Raw genomic sequence first — 24,214 nt, 5'->3', positions numbered from 1 at the left:
CTTGTGTTTGTGTGGAGGCTTCTGTGTTGCACAGGCTTACTCTGTCTCATAGTAAAACCATGTATTATAGCTTCAGACAAAGTTAGGAGCAAGCAGTTGAATTGCTGTGTTGATGCCTGGTATAAAAGCTGAGACAGCAGGTGCTCTAAAAAGGAAGTGTGGAGAAAGATTTTTGAGGCTGTTGGAAAGGCAGGGCACAGGGTCTGTGTTAAAAGTGCAAGCAAACACAGGTAAGAGGGGAGCCCTTGGGAAGGGAGTTTGGAGGCATTGTTACTGTATGCAAACTGTGAGAAATAGCCCTGAAACAACTAGGTATCTTCATAGCATTTTTGATGGAACTAAAATGGCATAAAGCTTTTTAGATGGGTTTAAGTGAAAATAATAATTTAAACTTGTTAGATTTTATTACCTTGAGATTAGCAGAGTTAGAAAACTACTACGTATGTTTGTCCTGAGTTCTGTGGATAATCCTTTCATGTTTTGTGACTGGGCTGATCTTGTTTTTAAATGTTTTCTTCAGAAATACCGCTATCAGGATGAAGACACACCTCCGCAGGAGCACAGCTCACCACACATTGCCAACGAGGTGACGGGTCCAGAGCTGGTTCATGTATCGGAGAAGAATCTGTCCCAGATTGAGAATGTACATGGATTTGTTTCTCATTCTCATATTTCACCAGTAAAGGTAGGCACTGCACTTCTTCATGTTACGAGTTTGAACTGCTTGGATTAAATTTTTGTGCGTTATCAGATACATCTGCTTATGTATGTGTTTCTTCTTATGGAACTGCTCATTTGTCAAATTCACTTTATAGACATCGAGGAATTGATTTAGTACCACACACTGATTAAAGATGCATGGTTGTAAAACACCCAGATGACTTAAGGTCTCTGAGGTCTTTTCCATCCTTTATGAGTCTATAATTCATAATTTCATGGACCCTGGGAGTATTTATTGAACCTTTTAGACTAAGATGCCTTTGAGCTTACAGTATTTATTTTTGGTCAGGAGATTGTTTCCTAAAGCTGTTGGAATAAATGCTGTTAAAGCTTGGACTTGATTATGTCAGAGAAACCCAAGGCTGTTCTTGTGTGCTTAGTATAGCTGGTCCTCTCTTCTTTTGTCCTGATGATCTTTAAGATGCATTCCTAGTTTTGGTATAGCTCATCCTAAAGATCTATATAGTGCCAACAGCTCTGAGTTGAGAGAGCTTTTCAGAATTCATTTGGTATGTTGACTTGTTGGACTGTGTTGTAGAACTAGTCTTGGCTGGTGTGTAAGATTTGGATTAGATTTATACAACAGTGCACTTGCATAAAGAAACAAAATGTAATAGAGAGCACTGGGAAGTTTTACCAAAGATGTGTTCATTACCCTAATGATACAGGAAGATAATTATTTCAAGTAAAAGCGCTAAACATATTTGACTTCTAAAAGTGGAGAGTCATTTGGAGCACCTATCAAATGTAAATACTGCATTATGATCATATGCTGCTATTTAGAAATGCTGCAGAGGGCAGTAGAATCAAATTTTCTGAGGAATACTTTTTTTTTTTAAATTTAAAATAATGTTATTTATTGCAAGCCCACAGCAATTTGGAGCCATAACGCAGAACGTGGATAAAAGATGATGAGAAATTGGTCAGGGTTTTAAATAGTTTTTTAGCCTTCAAGAGAAGCTATCAGATTTTCTGGGACTTAAAGCAACTGTTGTAACTTATTTGGACAATTGGTTTTCAAAGAGAGTTTTCAATAACTAGAAAGCAAATGTGTATCCTAAATGTTTAGAGGCTGATAATGAAATTACTGTTTATCAAATGTTCCCCACTAAGTACTATAGGAATTCAACGTTATTTCCTGTCTCACAGAGGGGTGAGCAACCTCAAATGTTTGCAAGTGTTGTGAAACAACCTATACTGTCTATGCAGATTCAAATGTTAAGCATATGGATTTCATCTTGTTAGGGTGGAGCCTTTTCAGTTTGTGAAGATACATATACCTTGTACCTCTCAAGCATCAGAGAAGTGAACTTAATCTAAGAGATTTCTTATTATCTGTTTAACAATGCGTCAAGTGAAATTCTTCATCTTGTAAAATGATGTTGGATTTTTTTGAAAATTTGGTGGTAGAGAATCAAAGTTCCTTCAGAAATATTCTGTCCCATATGTATTAAAGAATGTTTTCATGTAGGCAGGCATTCAGAACCAGTTTCTTCAGTTTGAGCTTTCAGTGTTTTTGTAGGACTTTGAGATTACAATATGAGATTCCTCAAGTTACTGCAACAAAAAGCAACCAAACTCAAGTGACTTTGCTGTAATTGAAAGGAATACATTGCTAACGAGGCTGACCACTAGATGGTGATGCTACAAAAGAAGTTATTTTGATTGTAAAACTCAATTTAGCTTCTCTGCCGTACCTTTGGATTTACTTTTTTTTCCAGCTTAGTATTCTAACAACTTAGTGTCTCTGACCAAATGAAAGCAGTCATAGATAAGGTATCAAACAAGTTTTCCTAACTGTGGACTGGAAAATCAAGTTTTCCATCAAGGAAAAGAGTTTTGAGGAAGAAGTTATTGCAAGAGTTTGAAATCATAGATCATGATGCAATACAATGGAAAAGAATACCTTGAAGTGTCATTCATTGAAAGCAACCTGTGTGTGAAAGGGCTAGTATCATATTTATAGCTCCCACGTTTACAATATATTGGTAGATAGTTTCAAAACATTTTCCAATAGTACATCTCAGTGGTAGCCAAGCAACACGTGACACTTCATAATCTTCCTGTCAGGGTGATCCAGTTGATTACATACTCTACAGCTTTATACTGTGGTGTAAATGCCTTGTGCCGCTTAGTGCGTACCTGCTTTTGTCACGTGCTGAGACATTCATAGAAGTATTCTAGAGAAGTATTTCTAGGATCTCATGATATTTATGCTTAGTGGTTTCAAAAGGACTCGGCTATGAAACTACTTATCTATTAGAGCTACAGTAAAGTACATATACATCTGCCTCAGTTGTCTGTGGTATCACAGGAATGAAGTATGGCAAAGTGGTACTTGTTCTTGAAAAGACATTCAAGAGGGATATTAGAAAAGAGAGCTTGATCTCACTTTATACAGGGAAAACAATGGAGAAACTGTTGTAAAGCATGTAATCATGGAGAAAGGGTTAATGAGAAACTAATGAAAGCATTATAGAGTTGATCTTTGTGTGCATGCTCTTAGTGGCTTTGTGCAGCAGAACATCTTGTGGATGTTGTTTTTTTAGATTCTTTTTTTTAGATGCAAACAATGCAATCCTTTGGAAAAAAAAGATCTCACAAAACAAACAAAACTGCAACAAAAACAGGGAATTCAATTGTAGGAGAAGAGATCAGTAAATCATGGTGGATGGAGGATACCAGAAGGATTCCTGAAGATCACGTATTCCCATCAGAACTTGCATTCTCACTGCATCACATGAGAGGAATAAGAGCTCAGAATTATAACAGATTAATGGAAAAATGATCTCAGTGCTCAGTTGCAGTTTAAAAGATAAATTGAACATGAAGGATGCTTGAGAAAGCAAATGGGAATAAAACTGCATTATTGTATCTCCGTAGCAATCATCAGGCTTCCTGTATCTTGACAAATGTATGGGGTTTTTTTAGATCAGAAAAAATACAAAACTAGAAATGGTTCACAGAACAGGAAGAAGAATAGTCAGAGGCAGGATTCAGCTACCCTACAATGAAAGTTGCATCACTTTGCTTCCTTGTTTGGGAAAGAGCTGAGTCAGGAGTTAGCAATAAAGCTGGAGTCAGTATGTTTAGTCATCTGCATACACTAACTGACATAAGGAATGGTTATTTCAGTAATGTAAGTTTATGTTGAAATGTATAAACTCATACAGAAGTACAGATTTGCTGCTGACAGTGGCTATAAGAGGACTAAACTGTTTTCCACTGTTACTCTCTTATTTTGAAAATCTTTCAGCTGCTCTGGTTTCTGGCTACATCAATTAAAGCTATCATGGCATACATTTTGTCTCTTCTGCCCTTTATTTAATTCCTCACTAATCTGTCAAATAATTGCTTATATGCACATGTGCTGCTATGAATGCAGGACAGCCGGCTTTCTTTCTGACCCAAAATCTTATACTGCTAAGATTCATAAGTCCTTTCTCCCCTGGTCTTTTTTCCCCGCAGCCACTCTGCCCTATGCCTCCATCCTTTTCATCACCTCAAGTGCTTGCCCAGATGGCCTTTAGAGCTTGTGGAGCTTCTGTCTTCATTAAGAGACTGGAAAAGCTCTGCATACTGATAGACTTTATGACTCCATGAGCCACAAAGACATGTTCAAGGTGAACTGGCAGTCAAAGTAATTTCCTACTTGACCCAGTACTTTGAGCCACTTAGATGAATTCCTAAATCCTTGTTCTCCTCTGAGACAGGTAGGCAAAGCTCCACTGAATGTGATGATTCTGTTTTCAATTACTAATTTAAGATAGACTGAGATGCATTTTGCAAGATAAGCTGTCATTTTTGATTGTGATAAATCTACTATCTCAAGATCTATGATCTCATATTGTTACCTATAACAAAGACTCTTCTAAAGCTTTATAACTATCTTCAGGAACTGTCAGAAGGACAGCACCTCTGCTATTAGGTATGTCTGTAGGAGACCAATGAAGAATACTTAAGATAAAGTAGCAACAACAAAACTTGAATAAACCTTCAGGAACACTCAGTTTTACACCAGCATTATGCTTTGGTGGTTACTCTTGAGGAGATGCTCTTCAATCTTGCCTTGCTCGAGTTCTTGGCAGGTTGCTACTTCGTGAGCTTCCTGTAAGTGAAGAAGATACAGATATGCACAGAGGTGTTAGTTTGCATCTTCTGTTACAAAGCAGTTGACCGAATCTGCCCCCTTTTTCAGTGTGGATCTGCTCAGCATTATTTCTCTCTCATCTCTGTTGACAAGAAACTGTAACAGATGGAAGGCGGATTAATCCAAATGTTGGAACAACCGAGGGTATAGTAATCAACATCTAGTCTTCTTAATAACTGGTTGCACTCTTTTCCCCTGAGATTCCTCTTGAGATCTCAGTGCAGTTGGGTTCATTCTGAGGACTGAAGAAAGCCTAAAGAAATTTGCATTAAACGTAGGATGTTCCTATCAGTCTGGAGTGCCAAGAAGATGGGCTGGAGATTCATGAACAGTGTGCGTAAGAACAGGCAGCTTAATCTGAGGAGATTGGTAAGTTATCAGAGGTGTAATATGAATGCTGTTTAATAATCTTTGATGTTCCGTATTTCTACCACATAGGTATCATTCTAGAGAAAATGTCTAGTTTGATATTCTTTTGACTATGCAAATAAGGCTTGATGAAAGTCAGTCCTTTTGGTCTTCTCTCTTAACTAAAAACTCTCAATAAAACTAAGATAAGAGCAGAAGGGGTTACATATTTTTTTTTTCTATTGTTCAATTTGTGTAGTCCTCCACCTTGGCTCAGAATATTGAATAGGCTTATTAACAGCACTTCAACTTGTTATGCCGGCAAACATTTATTGAACAAAGAATTATGAGAAGTTTAAAAAGGAAACACAAATTTATATTTAGTTTTACAGTTTTTCTTCCCCACCTAGGGAGTTAGATGTGTAGTCTCCTTTAAAGTTAGTTGTATGTTCTATCTTTTACTTTTTAAGAAAGTAATACTGAAAATAAACACTTGCCTTAATTCTAGTTTCTTCAATTTGTTCTATATTATCCAGTTTATACTACTTAGCAGCATGTAAATGAAACTAACAGAAGAGACTTTATAAAGGATTGGGTTGTTTTTTTCCTAAAAAGAGTAATTGGCACATAGCTGCTGTTTGCCTGTACAGACAGGTTTGATTTGTAGCTTCAGGTTCCACAACAAACTCTCGACAGTGTGTTTGACTTCTCTACGTGCTGGTAGCAAAGGACATCTTTAGACTGTATCAAACCATACTGTGACATCCACAGGAGTGAAAGGCCTTAAGTAGCCAAAAATCAATAGACATACATAGTTCAACAGCTGCACACAAAACAAGTAATAAACTATTTAATAATAATAAAATATATAATTCCTAGGCTTGCATTGCTCAATTCTGCAGGTGATGGCAATGCTATGAAGACCAGGAAATGTCAAAACACATCGCATATATCTCCTTTATTGCAAATAAGATGGATTGCAAAAAATCATAGTGCATTTACCCATCTTGCCCTTTTGGTTTTTAGGTACATGCAGGGGTCAGATTAGTAGAAGGTATTGCAAGACAGCAAAAGCACATTCATAACTCAAAAACTGTACAGAACAGCATCCTGATGACATGGTGAAGCTGGCTATGTTTATGTCAGTCCATAGCTAATTGGGGCCTGATCCTGATGGCCCTGTGCAGAGCACTTGGTACCAGAAAAGGGTTGGGGACCCAATGTCTGCATGGCTGCAGAGCAGTGCCACTTCTGGCCTCTGCTGACCAAGCACCATGCAAAGCTCAGTGCAGGCATAAACTTGGGGACAGTGCTTTGAAAATTTACCATTTGGGCACATTTCTTTAATGAAGAGTTTTACTGAAGGCAAGTGATTGTTTATCCCATGCTCTTGCTGCATTTGAAACAGTTACTCAGAGATTTAAACATGGTTCTTTTAACTTTGCATTGCTAGAAATGTATTCAGTATCTGAGTTAATCTCAGTAAACACTGTAAATATCGAATACTGCATCCTTCTGCAAAATGTCAAAATTTAGGTGTGGTCTTTATATTCTAGGACACTGTATGCTGAATTTAATCATTCAATCTGGGGTGACAGAATTACAATTAAGTTTGTGTTTCTGAAATCCTTAAACTAAATGGATAGGATAATTATTACCTGTGCTGTATGGCAGTATTCCTACAGCCATCCATTACTGCAGTAACATTTTTAAAGCACAAGCTGAAAATCAGACGAGCATTATATGAGAGCCATTATTTTGCCCTGAGCGTGGGGGAGCCAGACCACAGTGAGTGGCTCAGAACACATAAGAGGCACAAAGCCATCCCACTCCAGTCTCTGAACAACCAATGTAAGGGACAGCAATGACTCTTCTGCTTTTTAACAGAGTGGTCTATTCACAACAGGATACAGGCATCTGGTTAAGGGAAACACAGAGTTGAGCAGTGTCATTCAGTTAAAAAACATAGAAAAAAAAATTGTGAGAAGTTTGAACTCAGAGGTAGAGAGTCATACAGTGCAAATGAGATAATCAAATATTTTTATGTTTAAAATAGCAGCTCTAAGGCTGGATGCTTACTAAGGAGCTTGTTCTGTTCTTGTTCTTGTCATGCTTGTTATTAAAGGACTTAACCCTGTTAGAGCAGGAACAGGAACACAGGTGATTCCTTTCAAGGAAGAATGCATGCAGGACTGATGCTTGAAGGCAAGGCTTAAAACTTCAAGCATTAATGAATTTAAATGTTGTATAATTATTCACTGATTGCTAACAGAAAACACAGTGCAGTCACCATTAATTTATCACATGAACCACATGTTGCTCATGGAGTGTCAGCAAGCTGAGGCTCTCCTCCTCCAAGTGGTGGTGGATGGCAATCCGCACTGCAGGGCCTAGCAAAGCAGAACATGCCTGTGGCCAAGTGCAGGTGGAGAACAGTCACTGCTAAAATTGGATTCAGGTCAGCTTTTTCAATGCTTTCTCTAAGTTTTTTTTGTCACTGTATGTTTGAATTTCAAGGTATGCCTTCTGCTTGGAAAAGTATGTGCAGGAAGGGTTTCATTTTGAGATTGGCTCCAGTATGAAATCAGAGCAAGTCTGCTTTAAGTCCTTGATTCTAATTTTTGAACTACATGTAATCACAGTGGCTACTATATCTCATTAACTGGCTGCAGAACAAATAACATCATTCTGACACAGAAGCAGATGCATCTTTCAGTAATTTCATTAAGCTGCAGAAAGGTGTGTGTGCTGTTATGTTTAATTTATCTTCTAATTCTTTATTCTTGCCTTGTAGTAAATAAGACACTTTTTGTTGTTACTTTGGCTGCTTTTTTTTTTTTTTTTTTTTTTTTATCCTCATCAGTGTCTAGAATATGGAGAGGGCATGGGAGAAGTTCTCAGCTCCCACTGGAGTTTCCTTAGGACCCTGGTGAGCCCCCCTGCTCTGCCCCCTATCTCCCAGCTGTTTAGCTGGTTATGGGTCCCGTTTAAGCCACAGCTCAGTGGACCATCAGTGTGCTGATGGTCCTCGGTTTGTCTCCTCTCTGGGTGCTTCTTTTTCTGTCTGTACCAAAACACTGCTTTCTGTGATTTTGTTAGACTCCGCTGAAATGCATTTGACCAAGGCAAGCCCTTGCTTTAACTCCTACTTGTCTGTTTTCCAGTTATGCAAGCTAGTATTTTTCTTGCTCAGATGCCTTTGTATTATCTTGGTGCTTGATCATTTCCATAGTTATGCTGTACGTTCCTCTTCAGGTTTCTTTTTCTGTAACTTGTAAAACTGGGTTTCTACAAATAATTGAAACTCTATCTTCTTAGGCATCAGCAGTCCTGCTCAATATCATTGACGTTCATGTAGAGAGCATCTACAAAGATCACTTGTCTTGTATCACCAGTTGGACTGAAGTCCTTTGGATTTATGTCTCTCTGTTGCTTCAGAAAGGGAACATCATGGTTTCGCCTCCAGGAGTATTTGTTGCCACTTGTGTAACTTTTTAAACCAGATGTACAAACAACGTATTTTTTTCCCCTAAATGTGGCCCATGTTGACCTGTGAAACTATTAGCTTAATTAAAACCGATGGTGCAACTGCATCTTTGAAGGTGACAAATCATTGTAATTTGTTTTGCAGGAAGTCATGCTAGACTATCACAGCAGTCTTTCTTATCAGATGCTTGTGTGTATGAAATTCAATGTTGTGGCTTAAGGTAATAAATAGCTCGTGTATTTTTATACCAGCAAATTACACAGTGCATAGAGGTATCTCTAGCAACTCTTCATAGCATCATGTGCAGTGATACAATATAAACAAGTGTTTAAAAAATTGTTTTATGACTGTAGAAATGTGTGTGGGTAGAGCATTGTTCAACTAAGGCTGCAGTCTCCTCTTCTTCCAGTTTGGAAGAATTAACATTGTGAGAAGCTTCTCCATTTAAATGAATCACTGTACCTAGTGCATCTCAGGGACTTCTTTACTTCTGTTGTCTACTTAATGAATGTAGCTTTGAGGCCTGTGCACAAATCAGACTTAGCTTCATATGATTTACATTGAAAAGCCATTGTGTTTTCTGAATGTTACTAAGGCCCCTCTGGAAGATGTTCTGAAAATACTGGAATAAAGTGTGGTTTTCAGGTGTTCTAGTAAAGAAGAGCATGCAGTGCACTGAACCTTATTACCAGTATCTTGCTAATTGTTTTTATGTCATCCTATTGTGTTGGCTTACATCACAATGTGAGTAGTCTGTGAATTTATGTCAAAGGTTCTAAAGTGTATTAAGCCAAAAAAAAAAGTATATGCAGGGATTTGTTGATTCCTACTAAAATGAGCATCGTGAGTCACTGGGTTTGTAGAACTGGGGGTTGGAGCTTCATGATCCCTGAGGTCCCTTCCAACCTGGGTCATTCTGTGATTCTGTAATTGTGTTGCTGTACCTTTATTAGCATTGTAAGCCCATACAGGGACTCTGCTGCCTTTGTTAATCAAACTGAGATTTTTCTTCTTAAAAAAAAAAAAAAAAATATTTTTTTTAAAAAAGCGTTTTCCCTGGTGTATGATAATGGCCATTAAAGCGTTTTGTTCAGAAATACAGGACAGGCAGTTTCGATCATTCAGTTCTGGATATCTGGAGGCGAGCTTGTTGAAAGCCTCGCTATGTGATTCCCTCAGCAGTCTCTTTGATGTGAGATAGAGAATTTAAATATATATTTGCCAATACAAATATGAATGGTGAATTCAGTAAGATAACTTGAATTCCAGATAACCTTTGGGTTGTTTACAGGGAGTCTTAGCCTTTGTGCTTTGAAGAGAGCGTACAAACACCTATAGCGCTACTCGTCTTGTAATTTGCATTGAAAATCAAAGTAATTTTATGGAAAATTCATGAGGGTTTTATAAGCTTTTTTTTTTTTTTTTTCTCCTTATTTTTATTTTTGGCATTTCTTGTGCTTTCGAGAAACACCCCTGGCTCACTATATATAGTGAGGTGAGATCTTAAGAGCAACAGAGTGTTGGATTCTGGTGTTTGATGTTAATTCCCCTAATCTTGCTGATTCAGAAAACCCCACTCACCACCCATTGATATGCAGCATAGAATTATTGGTGTGTTAAAAAAACAAATACAGATTTAAAAGGATGTTAAAGGAGGAGAGGATTTTTATTATACAGGGACCAGCAAACAATTTCCTTGAATATTTTTTCCAAATAAGTTCTCATTGAGTAAGTGCAGTTATGCTGCATTGCTGCATGTTCCCTGTTTTGTTCGGTTCATTCTGATAATTTATGCAAGCAGTGAAAAGATGCTATTGGATCTTACTACAGACCGTGATTGAAACTTGCAATTTGTGATCCGTGCTTTCTCCACCCAGAAGCTGTCACCATGCACCACAGTCCTTACAGCTGTGGATTTCTGACATAGTGCTGTACCTGCTCCCTGCTTCTCTTAAGAATCTGTTATCGGCTAAGAGAAGGAAACAAGCTTTCAATCCTGTTCTGAAAAGGGAAAACCTTTACTCGTGCTTTTTTGTTTTTAATGCAGTACCGAACATACTGTCGAGCAATCACAGGTAGAGGAACGATGTAGGTGGTAGAAAGATTGGAAGAAGAACAGCATCAGCTATGAAGAATTTTGTTTTCCTGGTCTGTAAGCGATGCTGCTGTAATTCTATCTGCATTTTTTTTTCTGCTCATTCACCACTCAGCAGCTGGTAGGGAAGTAAGACTGCCTGGCAACCACCTGCAGAGCTGCAGAGATGAATTACATTTTCGGAAATAACACACTCCTCTATTCTCGCGCCAATCGAGGCAACACGGGCTCCAGCCATAGCTCCATAGGCCCAAAGCAGAAGCAGTGGGCAAAGAAAGGCTCGGCAGATGAGTTACGAGCGGAGCCTTCCCGCTGGCAGCAGATACTTGCATTTTTCACTCGGAGACATGGTTTCATTGACTGCATTTCTGTTGCTGCCAGCTCCACCCAGGTAATATGCCACTTGTTGAAATTATTGTGTCTGCATGTGTTCTGGTTACTTGCTGGTCAGAAATAGCCGTCTGTTTAGATATTCATGCTTCTCTGATTTATGAATGGTGTTTTCTGTCTGCTTTCATTTTCGTATTTCACAGAGCTCTGTATAACTTTTATCATCAGAGCGTGAAAATGGAGGCATTTAAGATGAGATACAGTTTCTTTTTTGCAAGTGGAGAGCCTCCGACAATTTAAATCTGAGGTATTTATTGAAATATTGGAAAATGCAGCTTGCATTCTGCTGCTTGTCCCTGAGGGGAACAACGCAGCTAAGAAATACCAAATCCACAGTCGTCGTAAGATGACAGTTCATATAAAGACCACATATTTCCCAGTGAAGGAATTGTATTTAAAGGAAAGGATTAAACTATTAAAGTCTTAATTAAAATATATAGTGTGACAAATTCTAATCTTTGTCAGTTTGGTGCTAGGAGCCTATAAATAAGGTTAAGGAATGCCTTCCTTATGTACAGAATATACATGTGATGGTGCAGTCTGAAAGACTGTATTTTTCCACATCACTGTTGATCTGCTCTAAGTACTGTTTTATTATCAAAAGAGATAAGAGGAGACAAGTCAGATTTCAAGTATGTAGATTGGAGGAGAATTCTGAGGTCAAAACTGATTGATGTTAGCAGATGACCATTTCTGCTTAATGAAACAAAGGAAAAAGTATGGGAAAATGCTGAGGCATCAGTGCTCTCTTAAAAACTAAGGGTTAGATTTGGTTTGCTTACTGTTAAGCTAAATTCAGCATTAGCCAAGTGTAATTGCTTTCCAGATGTCATTTATGCTGGAGTAGCACAGAAACTTAGGGGTTTCTGTTTTTTGTTTGCTTTATAAATGCCCTCAGCCACCACAGTGCTGTTCAGGTACCTGTATCTGTTGGTAATTGTTTAAAAGGTGATAAACTGCCATTTCCTCTTATTGTGATGTCTGCTCAGTGTTACCTCTTTTGCTTGTGAATTTTGAGTAAACAAATGTGACACATTAAGGAGGATTTTAATTTCTTGTTGGAAATATGTGTTTAGAAGAGAGATCCTGCAGTTTCTGTAATGGGTCAGTATCCGGCCCTAAGTGATGCATTAGGCAGGCAATCAGCTTTTAAGTACTGTCAGTTTTTTGAAGCCAAAGTATATGGCTGAATATAGTATATTTTACTGAATAAAAATTATGATGACGCTTACCTGAACAGATTTGAAATGCATGAAACATTCCACATTCTGACTAGTGAGGACTGAGTGCTGATAAACAAAATACTAAATAGTTTCTTCCTTGAGAGTGGGTTGGACAGGGTGAAGGTCCTGAGATCCCTTCAAAGTTAAGCTGTGATTCTGTGAATATCCCAGAGTTCATTCTGTTTTTCTGCTTTGAAAAAGCTAATTCTATCTGTGAAAGCTTGCATTTTTTTCCTGAGTCTACATTGCATTCTGACACTAAAAATGAACTGCTTACATGTGTTCATGTCCAAAAGGAGGGAGTAATATTTGTTTAAATATTTGTTGAATAAGATAAAAAGTAGTAAGCTTACTTGGAAGTAAGCACTGAGAACAGCAGGGCCTGTTACAAGGCCTTTCCCTCTGGAAATCTGCCGTACTTCCCTGTGCCTTATCCACCCATTGCAGCTGTTTGTACCTCAGGGAGGGAAAAACAAAGGCAGACACTTAAAGGTTGTTCCTTGTGGTGCAGTTTTGATTTTCCATTTACTTCAGTTTTGTTCTTTGATGCAGTGTTCTGAAAACAGTTGATAACTTTGTTCTAATAACCTACTGTTACTAATGACATCCCCATTACCTGGATTTAATCAACATTGCAGAGTCCAAATAATAGACATGATGTACTTCTTCTCTAACCTTGTGTGTTGAAATTCTGCTGCTGATGAGGGGGAATATCTTTTCATACTGCTAGAACATGGTGATTTATAATTTATGTGGAATCAAGCTGATAGTTTTTAAGCTACTGGTCTCTTGTTTCCTTTGTGAATCCTCCATGTGAATCTTCTGCATAGCAGCTGTGTTTGGTCCTTTCATTGCTTTACCTTTCCTGGATGGGATGGCATAGCAGGGTGTGATACTTGCTTTGGTCCCTCCGTGAACATTAATGTTGGAGATGGGGCTGGTGCTTGCAATAGGTTACCTCCCCAGCCAGGTGCAAGGGGGACCTTTGTTAAATAAGCTGCCCATCCCTTGGGATAACACCCATTCCCTGTGCAGCAGTGAGCTGTCAGAGGTAGCAGTGCCAACTGCCCCGTTCCCTGCACCCAGCTCTTCCATGTATCCAGGTAAGCTGATGGAATGTGCTCATGCATTTGAGACCTTTGTTCTTTTTTCCATGTTCCTTTGCATTCTCTGTGATGAGGCATTGGTTATTCACTTAGAAGAATTTAGAGATCAAATTAGAGGCTGGTCTTTCAATTCTTGTTCACAAATACATAAATTTCTTTAATAAAAGCCAGAGCTCTGAAAAGCATCTATTCTTAATGGCGAATACCACTACCTGAATGCCTCAAATGCATTTTAACTCTAAGTAGTTCTTGGCCTGCACTGTGCTACAAATGCAGAGACTGACTTGTCTGAAACTCGTAGCACCAAACTGGTTCTAACACCAATGCACTCAGGCTATTCTGAGCAAGTAATGTGGTATGGTATGCTTCCAGCATTTGATACTGGAAAATTGTTTAGCTCTTTGGGTATGCTGTTCTAATTCCTACCTCAGGTTTTCAGGGCGTGTTTTAGGAAAGGAGAAAAAATATGGCAGAAAAACCCATAACTCCCCTCATCTATTTCACTCATACTATTAGTGTGTACAAATTCTGTGTTTTAACATTAAACTTCAGAGCTTACCAAACTGATTCTGCCAGTTGTTAAAGTCCAAGCATTTCTTCCCTCTGGATCTCTCAGGATATATACATCAAGTTTTACTGTATGCTGTTATTCCAAGAATATTGCTTAGTAAGGAGAGCTCTTTGAAATATTAGGAACATAGTTGTAGCGTGTATAAAATGCTGTATTGTAATCAGAACTTATCTTTATCCGCACCCCCTTTTTATTGTACTTTTTACATCTCATGGCCTGCAAAAGTTGATTTCTTACAGCAATATTTACCGTCCTTTCTATAAATTTGGTATATTTAACATTGTTATATTTCTAGATATAGAGATCACAAAATAAGGGCCTGAAAAGAAAAGGCAAGGAAGGCTTCATGTGAAACCTGGAACCTATAGAAGATACTGCAACTAAAGTTTCATAGCATTTTGATAGCAGTGTAGATATTGATTGTTTTAGTCAGATATCAGCAGATGTGTTTAAAGAATGTCAAACTTCAGTGTGAATGCACAACTGGTATAGCTTCACTTCAAGTTTACAAATGAAGCTGAGATTTGATTATGGCAGCCAACATGAGGCATTAAGTTCTTTACTAGGAGGATTTGTTCAGCACGTTGATGGGATTGAAATAGGTGATGTAGTAAAGAAAAAAGGAGTTACAGGGCTGACTGTAGAGAATTTTCTATGACTACGCAGAAGAACAGTTGTCATTATTAGATTCTTATCACAGACTTTTCCTAGAGTTTCAAATCTACGTGTACTCTGCCTATAAACTGCTGCTGTTAATATTGTGATTAATACATGAATGAAAAAGTAGCTTTAAATAGATTGCTTTGGTTGACTTCAACTATGAGAGCATTATCTGAATCATTCTACTGTAGTGTTTCCTTATCCTTTAGTTTTAGCTATATGGTATCACACATCTGTAGAAGGATGAATTTACTTTTTGAAAATATTAATTGTGTCAGCAGTCCAATTTTCCACAAGGGGGATTTATAGCAAAGATAAAAGGGTAAGGACTCATGCTTTAAAGGAGACATATTAACAGCAAGTATATTCTATTCAATAGTTTGTGAACTGGGCAATTTTAGATAAATTGACTGTGCTTAAACCTCGGGTTCATTCAGAAATGATGTGCAATCAATCAAGACTGTGAAATTTTCTTGATGCTGAAAAAGAAATACAATTTGAAGAGCACATTAAAATCAATAAATCTTAGGAATACCTAACAAGAATCATGTAACATCGTAGAAATTGTTGGTGTCCTGCTGGCTTTCTGCTGTACCCGCTATCTTTCCTCTTGCAAATGACTAGTACGCAGGTAAAGAAAAGGGCTGTGATTTTTCCTTCCCAAACCCATACAGTAGTTGTCACGTTGGCACACGCAGTGCATTTGCTGGTTTCATCACTTGCAGCACAGCGGTGATGATGAGAACTGGTGACAGGCTGCCTTGCTGCCAGGGAGGGCCTGGGGTTCTGCTTTCTCACACCTGTATTTCGCAGTTGCTCTGTCTCACTCAGAGCTGATTTTACAGAATTTCTTTGGATTTGTGTTCCATTGTATCTCAAGAAAATTAACTTTTCCAGAATGAATCAGAAATCTGCTAAGTGAAGGAGAAGGCACCACAATGTCATACTTTTGAAATACCACTACGGCTTTCAGTGTCTGTCTGTCTGCATCGGCCCTAGATTTACATTCAAGCAAGGCAGGCACTGAAGCCCCTTTTAATCCTGTATCTACAGCAGATAACGTGGGTGGACTCATGGAAGACTGTGAAAGGGGTTGGGCTATTTTTTGCCATATAACTTTGCAATTTTATTCCATGTTGTGATAGTTGTCCTCTCAGCTGAGGCTTGCATTGACAAAGTGTTTTGGAAATCAAGTACAGGCCAGTCAGCCTTTCACCAGCTGTCAGCTGACTAAACAGCTCAAGCAATCTCCTTCATATAGCATTTCTGCATTGCTGCCAAAGCTGCTGTATATGTTTCAGTTAATATAATTATGAAGTAAATGACTGTCTGACAGAACCACTGAGTCTAAAGTGAACGCCATCTTCTTCCTGTTCTTCTATTTTGGTCTATGTTATTGAGAGCACTCTCAATTATGATTAAAGATGTGCAGGATGATTTTTATAGTTGGAAGAATGTAATGCAACCAAAATGTCTCAGATATATTTAGCAAACATGACTTGGTCTTTTTAGAATGATCTACATCCATATTTGAGGGCTAAAACAATGGCTTAATCTGCATTATCCTTCTGAGAGACTTTTAGTTTATAGCCAAGTCAAAGTCTTGGTAAACCTTGTGTCCTCAGGCTTTCTAGGATTTATAGAGACTCAAAGAGAGAGCCTGTGGTGTTGATACAGCAAGATAAATCAAAATCTTTGCGCATGCTATCTATGCAGTCTCTTCGGAGGAATTTCTTTCCCTTTTATTGAGTACCTACTGGGGCCACTGCTTTCCCATCTACTCTATTTTAAACTAAAAGAGGGAAGATTTAGGTTAGCTGTTAGGAAGAATTTCTTTACTCAGACATGGTGAGACCCTGGCACAGGTGGTTCTCTTTCTATGTGAATGACTGAATTTCTTCAGATGAGTTTTCTTCTTTATTCTACCTTTAATTTTTTGAGACTTGCATTGTTCTCTGTTGCCAGTGCTTATGCCCTGACCATGAGTTACTGTTACTTGTTGACGTGGAATCTTAGCATTCAGACTAAATAGTTTTAATTTTCCATCGATGCTGGTAAAAAGCAGTCAGTGTAAGAATTCTCCTGTTCTTTTGTTACCTTTGGTTTTAAATATCTGTTTGGAAGTTCATACTTTTGTTACTGGAGACTGTTATCTATGAAGTTTTATCAATCTTTTGATGTGATTTCAGATATTTAACCACAGAATTCTCAGTTTCTTCCTGCTACTTTGTGGGGTATTTGCTTGAAACCACTCTGGGAATGTTAGGCCTGAGTCTTCCTGCCTCTCCACAGTGCATGTATTCATTTATTTACAGTTCTCACTGAAGTTAATTGTTAATCCTTTGGAAAAGGTGGAAGAGGGAACTGTAATGTTGTACAGACTCTGATCTGAAATGTGAAAAGGGTTCTTAATGAACTGGGAGAGAGTTCAGAAAAAGGATTATACCCATGGATTGTGTTCAGGAGGACTTATTTTGAAATGAGAAACTTAAGAATCTCTACTTGGTTCACCCAAAGGAAAATCAGTAGATCACTTGATCACAGACTAAATATAAACACACGAGGATAGATTTCTGTAATAAGTAAGCTTGTTTATTTATTAGAAGGCGATATCTGAGTTCCAAGTCTGGGAACTGAAGCTAGATAAAGTCAAATAGAAAATTAAATTTTAAAGAAGGATCTTATTAGAGTAAAGCATTTAAAAACGTAGTGGGATGTTGTATAATTGCCGAATCAGAGTAATAAAGGAATATTTCCTATGTTAAAAAAAAAAAGAAAAAGAAAAAGAAAAAAATATGACAAATAATGTTGTACTTGAAAATATAAAAATGAATTACAAAATCTCTGATGATTCAACATTTGATACGACTTTTACCTGCTGTTTGGAATCTGTACACTGCTAGAAAGCAGTTCATACTTTCAATTACTTGTTACTATAGTTTTTTTGGTTCAACTCCTTTCGTATTTTGTACTCTTTGAACTCTGTGAGGGAAAATCTGTATGTAGCTTTAAAAATTTTCAGCACATTAAGACCCATTACAGAGCAGCACTTACAGTGATTTCATCCTAAATAAGGTGGCATGCAAATTGACTGTGAAATACTACTGCTCCCACTGCTGATGGCGATAACGCTTTGCCCGGTAACTATTCCCAGGTGGGGGATGCTAACGCAGATGCTTTTATCCAAGCCAAAATTACAGCTGGGGCAGTCCCACGGTTGGAGTAGTTACTATGAGTCATTTCCTGTGTATAAAATAAAATAAAAAATCGGGTGCCAATAAGAGAGAGTTTAAATTAATTTGGCAAGAAGCACAGATGATCAATATGTGATGACATTTACTCAGGATTTCTTAAGGAACTTATGTTTATTAGGGATGAAGGGCCCGTCATATTCTATGTTTAATTCTTTAATTCTTTTTATATTCTTTTTTGTTTAAACTGAGTATTCCTAGAAATAAAACAAATTCAAAAAGCAAATGATGGCCTTTTTACAAGGTGCTGAGTTGTATTCTCTGAGGCTGCAGCTGATTTCTGTGGGAAATGATTAAAAAGGAATTAACAGATGGATAAACAGATACCTTGAGAAGAAGTCAGCTACTCTTTGTAAAGAGTAAACGAGCATTTATAGGTCTTCCAGGCTTCTTGGAAAACAGGGAACGCGTAGATAAAAGCATACATGGGATCATTTAGTCATCAGAAGGTTATGATAATTATAGAAGTATTTGAAAGTAATAGCTCTTGAATCAAAGGCAGTTAAAATTAGTGATGTTATGAGATAAGGGGGAAGAATATTTTGTAGGTTTTCAGTTGCTTAAAACAGGTCCCTTCAGCTTGGACTGGAGTCCCTTAAGGTCACATTCATGAATGATCTGGGGTTGGATGTTTGTATGCCTGGCAGAGCTATGAGGAACAGAGGCACAGGTGGGTGATTAGTACTTTATAAAATAAAGTTAGCTAATCAGAGCCTCATGGCTGGCAGTGCAGCCTTCTGTCACCAGTTAAAGTCTACCACATGGCAGCACTGAGCCATGGCCCTTGGCTCCATCCTGGGCAGCTGCAGGGAGCATTCTGAGTGACTTTTGCGCTCAGTTTGGATACAAGTGGATATACTCGGCTCCATTTTAATTTAGGTTGTCTGACTCTGTCTGGTTCCACTTAATGAGTTGTACAAACTGCTTTAATGTGGAATATGAGAGAATTCGGAATGACTGGCTCAGGTTTCCTGCGCTGCTTGAGAGGTTAATCAGCTTGTGCATGAGCTGTCTATGGAAGGGCCATGATAGTATTTGTCCAGCGCCACATTTGAAGTGATCAAACCTGAGCCCTGGTGTCCCTGGGCAGTAATTAGCCTGAAATCCAGATGAAATGATGACGGATAATTATGAATCACAAGTCAGTCTCTCTGTAGACTGTCTTTCCAAAATATATTATTTTTATTCAACGTTGTAAGATTAGAATCAAAGAGGAATGTTCATTTTCCATTGTAAGACTGAAAAAATTGTGTTTTTTTCTAAATTAAACCGAGTAGTGCTAAAATGTTATGGATGTTCTTTAGCAAACAGCTTTGTTATTTACTTTTTATTTAATTGTGGAGTTTGCACAAACAATACTAAACACTACACCTGTTGTAGAGCGTCTTAATTTGCTGAGGACCTGGAGTGTTTGACAGTACAGAAAAGGTGCCTATTTTACTGAAAAGTTGCAGGGCACTTATGACTCATTCTAGAGCCTGAGTGTGTTGTATAACGGTAGTTGTTTGAGACAGTATTATAACCGCATGTTGTCATGGAAGCAAAAGTGAGGCAGCTTCCAGTGTTTCCATGGTGTAAGAATGAATAAAACCAAATGTGGTACCTAGCTAGTAATTGCATGGTAAGGATTTCAGCTGTAGCGCTGAGCAATGATGGGGTAAAGCATCTGCATAGTAATACAAAGCTGTCAGGTCTGCAGTGAAAGTGCGTAATCGTCTCTGGGAGGAATTCAGCATGTGTAAAGATAAAATGCTAATGCCTCTTGTTTGAAGCTTTTTGTAAACAAAGTAAGGAGTGGCTTCAGTATAAAGACATTTTATGTGTAAATAAAGTAATTAATTTACTAAAATTTTTGGACACTTGCTTTCTGAAGTAATTAATAAATTTTAACTAATGAATTCTCGAAAGTGCCTTTTCTTGTGATTTTTCTTTTTGCTGTTCATTAATGTGAGATAAATTATTTTCTGCTCATCCTCAGTGTTTTAGAGCAAACTTCTGTATAAAGAATTTTTTTTTGTGCAGCACAAAATAATAGTTATCAGTAAAATAAATAATAACTTGTTCAAACCAAACTTAGATTGACTGATTTCCTCCACAGTCTTAATCACTTTGTTTTAAGGCTGCACCTTCAGGGGCAATGAAGTACTCTAGGCAAGGGAACCTGAAGTTTCTTACTCTAAAGAAAAAGATAGTGCTTCATATAGGACGTGGTTGGTATGTGTCATTTTAATATTTTATGAGCAATATTTCTTACAGAGTAATTGAATTTTAACAAAGGACCAAAACAAACAAATGAGAACTGCAAAATTTTGAGAATAGCAAGATAGTTTTTATAGTTAATTGATCTAATCCAGGTATTGAGAGAAGTTGTTTCCTAGTATCAGAGCTAGATAGAGGAAACCTTTTTCAACTTGAATGAATTATAACAAACAAAATAAGTATGTTGCCTAGGAGGATTTAATGATTCTGTTGTAATCATTTAGGAAGAACTGGAAATGATGTGCTCCAAAATTTTGTAAGGACTGCCATATTCATCAGAGTGCATGAAGAGTAACCGGCCTTTATGTGTTGTATTTAGATACACAAGAGTTCTCAGGAATTAACACAATTGCATCTCAGTTTTGTACTACAGAATGCCCTTTCTAATTTGAATTCCAGAAGCTGAAAATATTGACATAGAATCATAGAATGGCTTCCCTCTGGATGGCATCCCTTCTTTCTATTGTGTCAACTGCACTGCTCAGCTTGGTGTCATCAGCAAACTTGCTGAGGGTGCACTCAGTCCCACTCTCTAAGTCATCGGTAAAGATACTGAAGAGCACCACTCTCAAGACATCTTAGAGTGTTGTTATTTTTATGTAATGAAGCTTTAGAGTACATTTTTCCTTTGCTTGGCTTCTTTCTGACATTGAAACACTGCCTGAGCTTATTTGTGGGCTATTCAGAGTAATAATAAAAGCTACAGTTCTTAAGGGTGATGTTGTTTAAATGGCTTTGTGTTTAATAATAAATTAAATACATTAAATTCATTCTCATAGCACTTATGAGCCTTAGTGAGGAGCCTGTAATTCTGTTTTGAGCTTAAATTCAAAGTTGCTTGGTGAATGTTAGTGATTAACCTGTGGCACAGGGCTTGGTGCTGGATGTTTGCTGAGATTTTGAGAAACCAAAATTATACTTACCTTTATTAAACCCAGAATTAACTTTGCATATGTGTTAGGAATATGGCTTATTTTCAGTCATTGAAGGAGTCCTTCAGAAACAAATTATTTTGAGCTGTGTAACTCCTTCTGAATACCAGTCTTGGAGGGGGCTGTTACCCTCCTTTGGATGAGGCATTATTCAGGATGGAATTCAGTCAGTAAGGTTTCATTTTCTGATCCTGACAGAGAGAACAGAGATGGGTTATTGGATGCCAAAGCTTTGCAATTATTGCTTGTATTTGCATGCAGTTCTCAGCATTTGAAGGTTTCACCACTGAAGAAGCAAGAGGGCACCACGGGAGAGCTGCCAGTTGCTTTGGGGCTCCAGCCTCCCACTGACACGTGGCATGTTTGCATTTATCTCATAGAACAGCTCTAATGCTAAAGAGTAGAACTTGATGCCATGTGCTGCTGGTCAGCCTTTCTGCTCATATGCTGTTTCTTATGGATGTAGCGGTTTATCTTCTCTGCCTTAAATCTTTTTTACTGGGCCTCGGCAAGTAACAACAGCCCTACTGCACTGCCTTTGTTGCTTTACTTCTAATTGTGGTAATTATGGTACAAATTGGTCCTCGATTGATTGCTTCTGTAAGATTTGATTGTAGCAGGACATTGACGGTAAATAAATTGCTCATTTATCCTTAAATCAGTTGAGGTCATCTTCACCATTTGTGATTTTCCTGAAATTCTCTTGTTGCCTTTTCCTCCATCAAAGCTGTTTGTGTTTACAGTTAACTCGACCTTAAAACTTTAAAGTGTTGTGGCATCCCAGTAGAAAAGTACGTTAGAGAATCAATTTGTTGTCTTGTTTTTAAACAAAGAAAACATCTGCTAGAGTTTAGTCATACCTACTGTGCTGGCTGGGTGTCTTGCCATAGAGTGCTCACAGTGATGCAGTTTTTACTGCAGTCATACCCAAGCCACAGGATGACACTGATTTCAGGAGGACCGTGGTATAGGTGGTGCAGCAGTGCTCATTTCCCTGTCTTTGATGTTCTGGGCAATGTATAGCTAACATGGTTTGTAAATAAGGGTGGATGGCATCTGTGCTAGTTTCTTCCCAGCTTTAGACCCCACCAAGCCACCTGTCTATCCCAGAAGATATTCTCAGATGAATATTGACTTTTATTGCTGTGAACGAGAATGAGGTGAAGTTCTTCAGGTGGCAAACTTCACAAGTGGAATGTGCTATGGCATTTAAGGATGTAGTTCACAGAAAGATACAGAATTAAGCAATGTATCTGTGGAAATATATTGCATTTGTTTTCAGCCCTGTCAGTGGATTTTGAATCAGAATGATTTCTTCCTACTTTCCTGCTTTTTAGGTTCTGCTCGCTTTTGTAGATACTTTATTTCCCACTTCATGAAGTTGTAAGGAATGTGGGCTAGTCTTTATCTGTCGAGTTCTATTAACAGAAGTAGCAGTGGGTGTGGTAGCTGCTGAAAGGCAATGGGAGGAGTGAAGTACAGAATTATTTTTGGAGAATTCTCTTAAGCATTGCAGTTTCTTTTTGGAGCAACAGAAGCTGCCTACTGAAGGTTACCTGGACTTGAATAAGACTCTTGCAGTAGATGTTGTCGATCAGATAGCAATTCTGGTTTCCCTGTCCACACAGGTATTGTTGCCAGCTATGGGGTGGTTGTTACAGAATGTGGAAAGAAGGTGATTCTTGAAGAAATACTACCTGTAATGTGTTATTAGCATTTTAACAGATAGCTGCAAAAAATCCTCTGTGTTGTACATTTAAAGAAAATGTTACAAAATGCCTGGTTGAAGTGATCAGTGCAAATTGTAGTCATTTAAAAGAAACGGATATAATTCTCCTCTGTGATAGCAACAGGTAGCTCAGTTTGCAGGTACAATTACAGCACAGCCTCATCCTGAACCCCCTCTAGTTATGTGGAATCACTTAGCACTTGGCAATGGAGTATGGCAGCTCATGTTAGCAATTAATGCAGTCTGCAGAGAACGCTCACAGACTTTCTGCAGTCAGAGGAGGATCTTGTCAAATCTGTGCCGCTTTCGTTACATAACTGTTTTTCTTTCTTTGAATCATCCATATGTCCTTCTGCTCCCCCACAGATTCTTCTTTTCTGGTACAACCTCAAGGCAGGCGTTACCTTACATCACTTGTGTGAATGTAATTTGGTAGAATAATCTCTGACTCTCAAATCTCTGATCTCAGTGCATAGCATTCCTCCTGCCTTTATTCCTTTCTCTTCTTCCTCTGCTGGTTGGTGGTGGTTGTTATTTTTTTGCTATTATCTTTTCATTTTGTTTACATCAAGATTGCTCTTTGTAAGCCTCACTTTGTTTCTTATAAATTTCTTTCTTCTTCTGCCCATGCTTCTGTCACCACTGTTCTCTTTCTGTACCCATTAACCACTAAACTTCATTGCTCCCTCTATTTTTCTGGTTTTTCTTTTTTAATCATCGATATCTTATTGTCACGGTCTTAGGTTCCAAAGACAAGTGGACTTCCAGAATCCTCTTTGTACTATTATCAACTATCTGCCATATCACCTTTATTCTTTTGCTACCGAAATCAGTGTGTCTGAAGCACAGGAGGTGTGAATTCCCTTTTGTCTGGAGGAGAGTGTTCCAAGTAATACAGCTCAGTTTCCAAGAACACGGTTTCCAGCAACTCTCCACATTCTCAATTAGTGCATTTCCAAGCTGATTTTCACTTGAAGCAAGAAGGTAGTTAGTCCGTGTTTTCTGCTAAGTTGATGCCTCATGTTTGCTCACTATGAAGCTGTGTGGGGAATTTTCTCCAAGGAGGAAAAATTAATTGTGATGTGCTCATTTTGAGCTGTTAGTCTCTGTGCACATTCACAGTCTGCCTGTCTTTCTCTCTGCCTTTGCCCTTCAGTAATGAAATCTGGGGTCCCTATGTGACCCTTGTGCATCTGCCTGTTAGTGTTAGCAAGATGCTCTCATCACTCTCCCTGCTGTTGCAGAAGCAGAAGACACACCTGCAGTGCACAAGCCCACATCTGTGAGGCTTTG

At 38.2% G+C, this 24,214-nt stretch overlaps 1 protein-coding gene across 30 annotated transcripts in view; it reads left to right on the top strand.

Moving 5' to 3' along the window:
• The window catches only part of DLG1 (discs large MAGUK scaffold protein 1), a 123,572-nt gene that overhangs the window by 42,453 nt on the left and 56,905 nt on the right, over positions 1–24,214 (top strand). For 24 of the 30 annotated variants that reach the window (XM_032446681.1, XM_032446680.1, XM_015871631.2 and 21 more), the window contains one exon: positions 521–685. In XM_032446681.1, the coding sequence (XP_032302572.1) occupies positions 521–685 (165 nt within the window). Of the gene's footprint in view, positions 1–520; positions 686–10,594; positions 11,192–24,214 lie in introns of those variants that run through there. The other 6 variants (XM_015871649.2, XM_015871644.2, XM_032446686.1 and 3 more) reach the window with 5 other exon arrangements.

The sequence above is a fragment of the Coturnix japonica genome, chromosome 9 (genome assembly GCF_001577835.2).
Source record: "Coturnix japonica isolate 7356 chromosome 9, Coturnix japonica 2.1, whole genome shotgun sequence".
NCBI classification, from domain to species: Eukaryota; Metazoa; Chordata; class Aves; order Galliformes; family Phasianidae; genus Coturnix; species Coturnix japonica.
The sequence above is the reverse complement of the archived record's forward strand: the minus strand, read 5'-3'. Positions and strand labels throughout refer to the sequence as shown.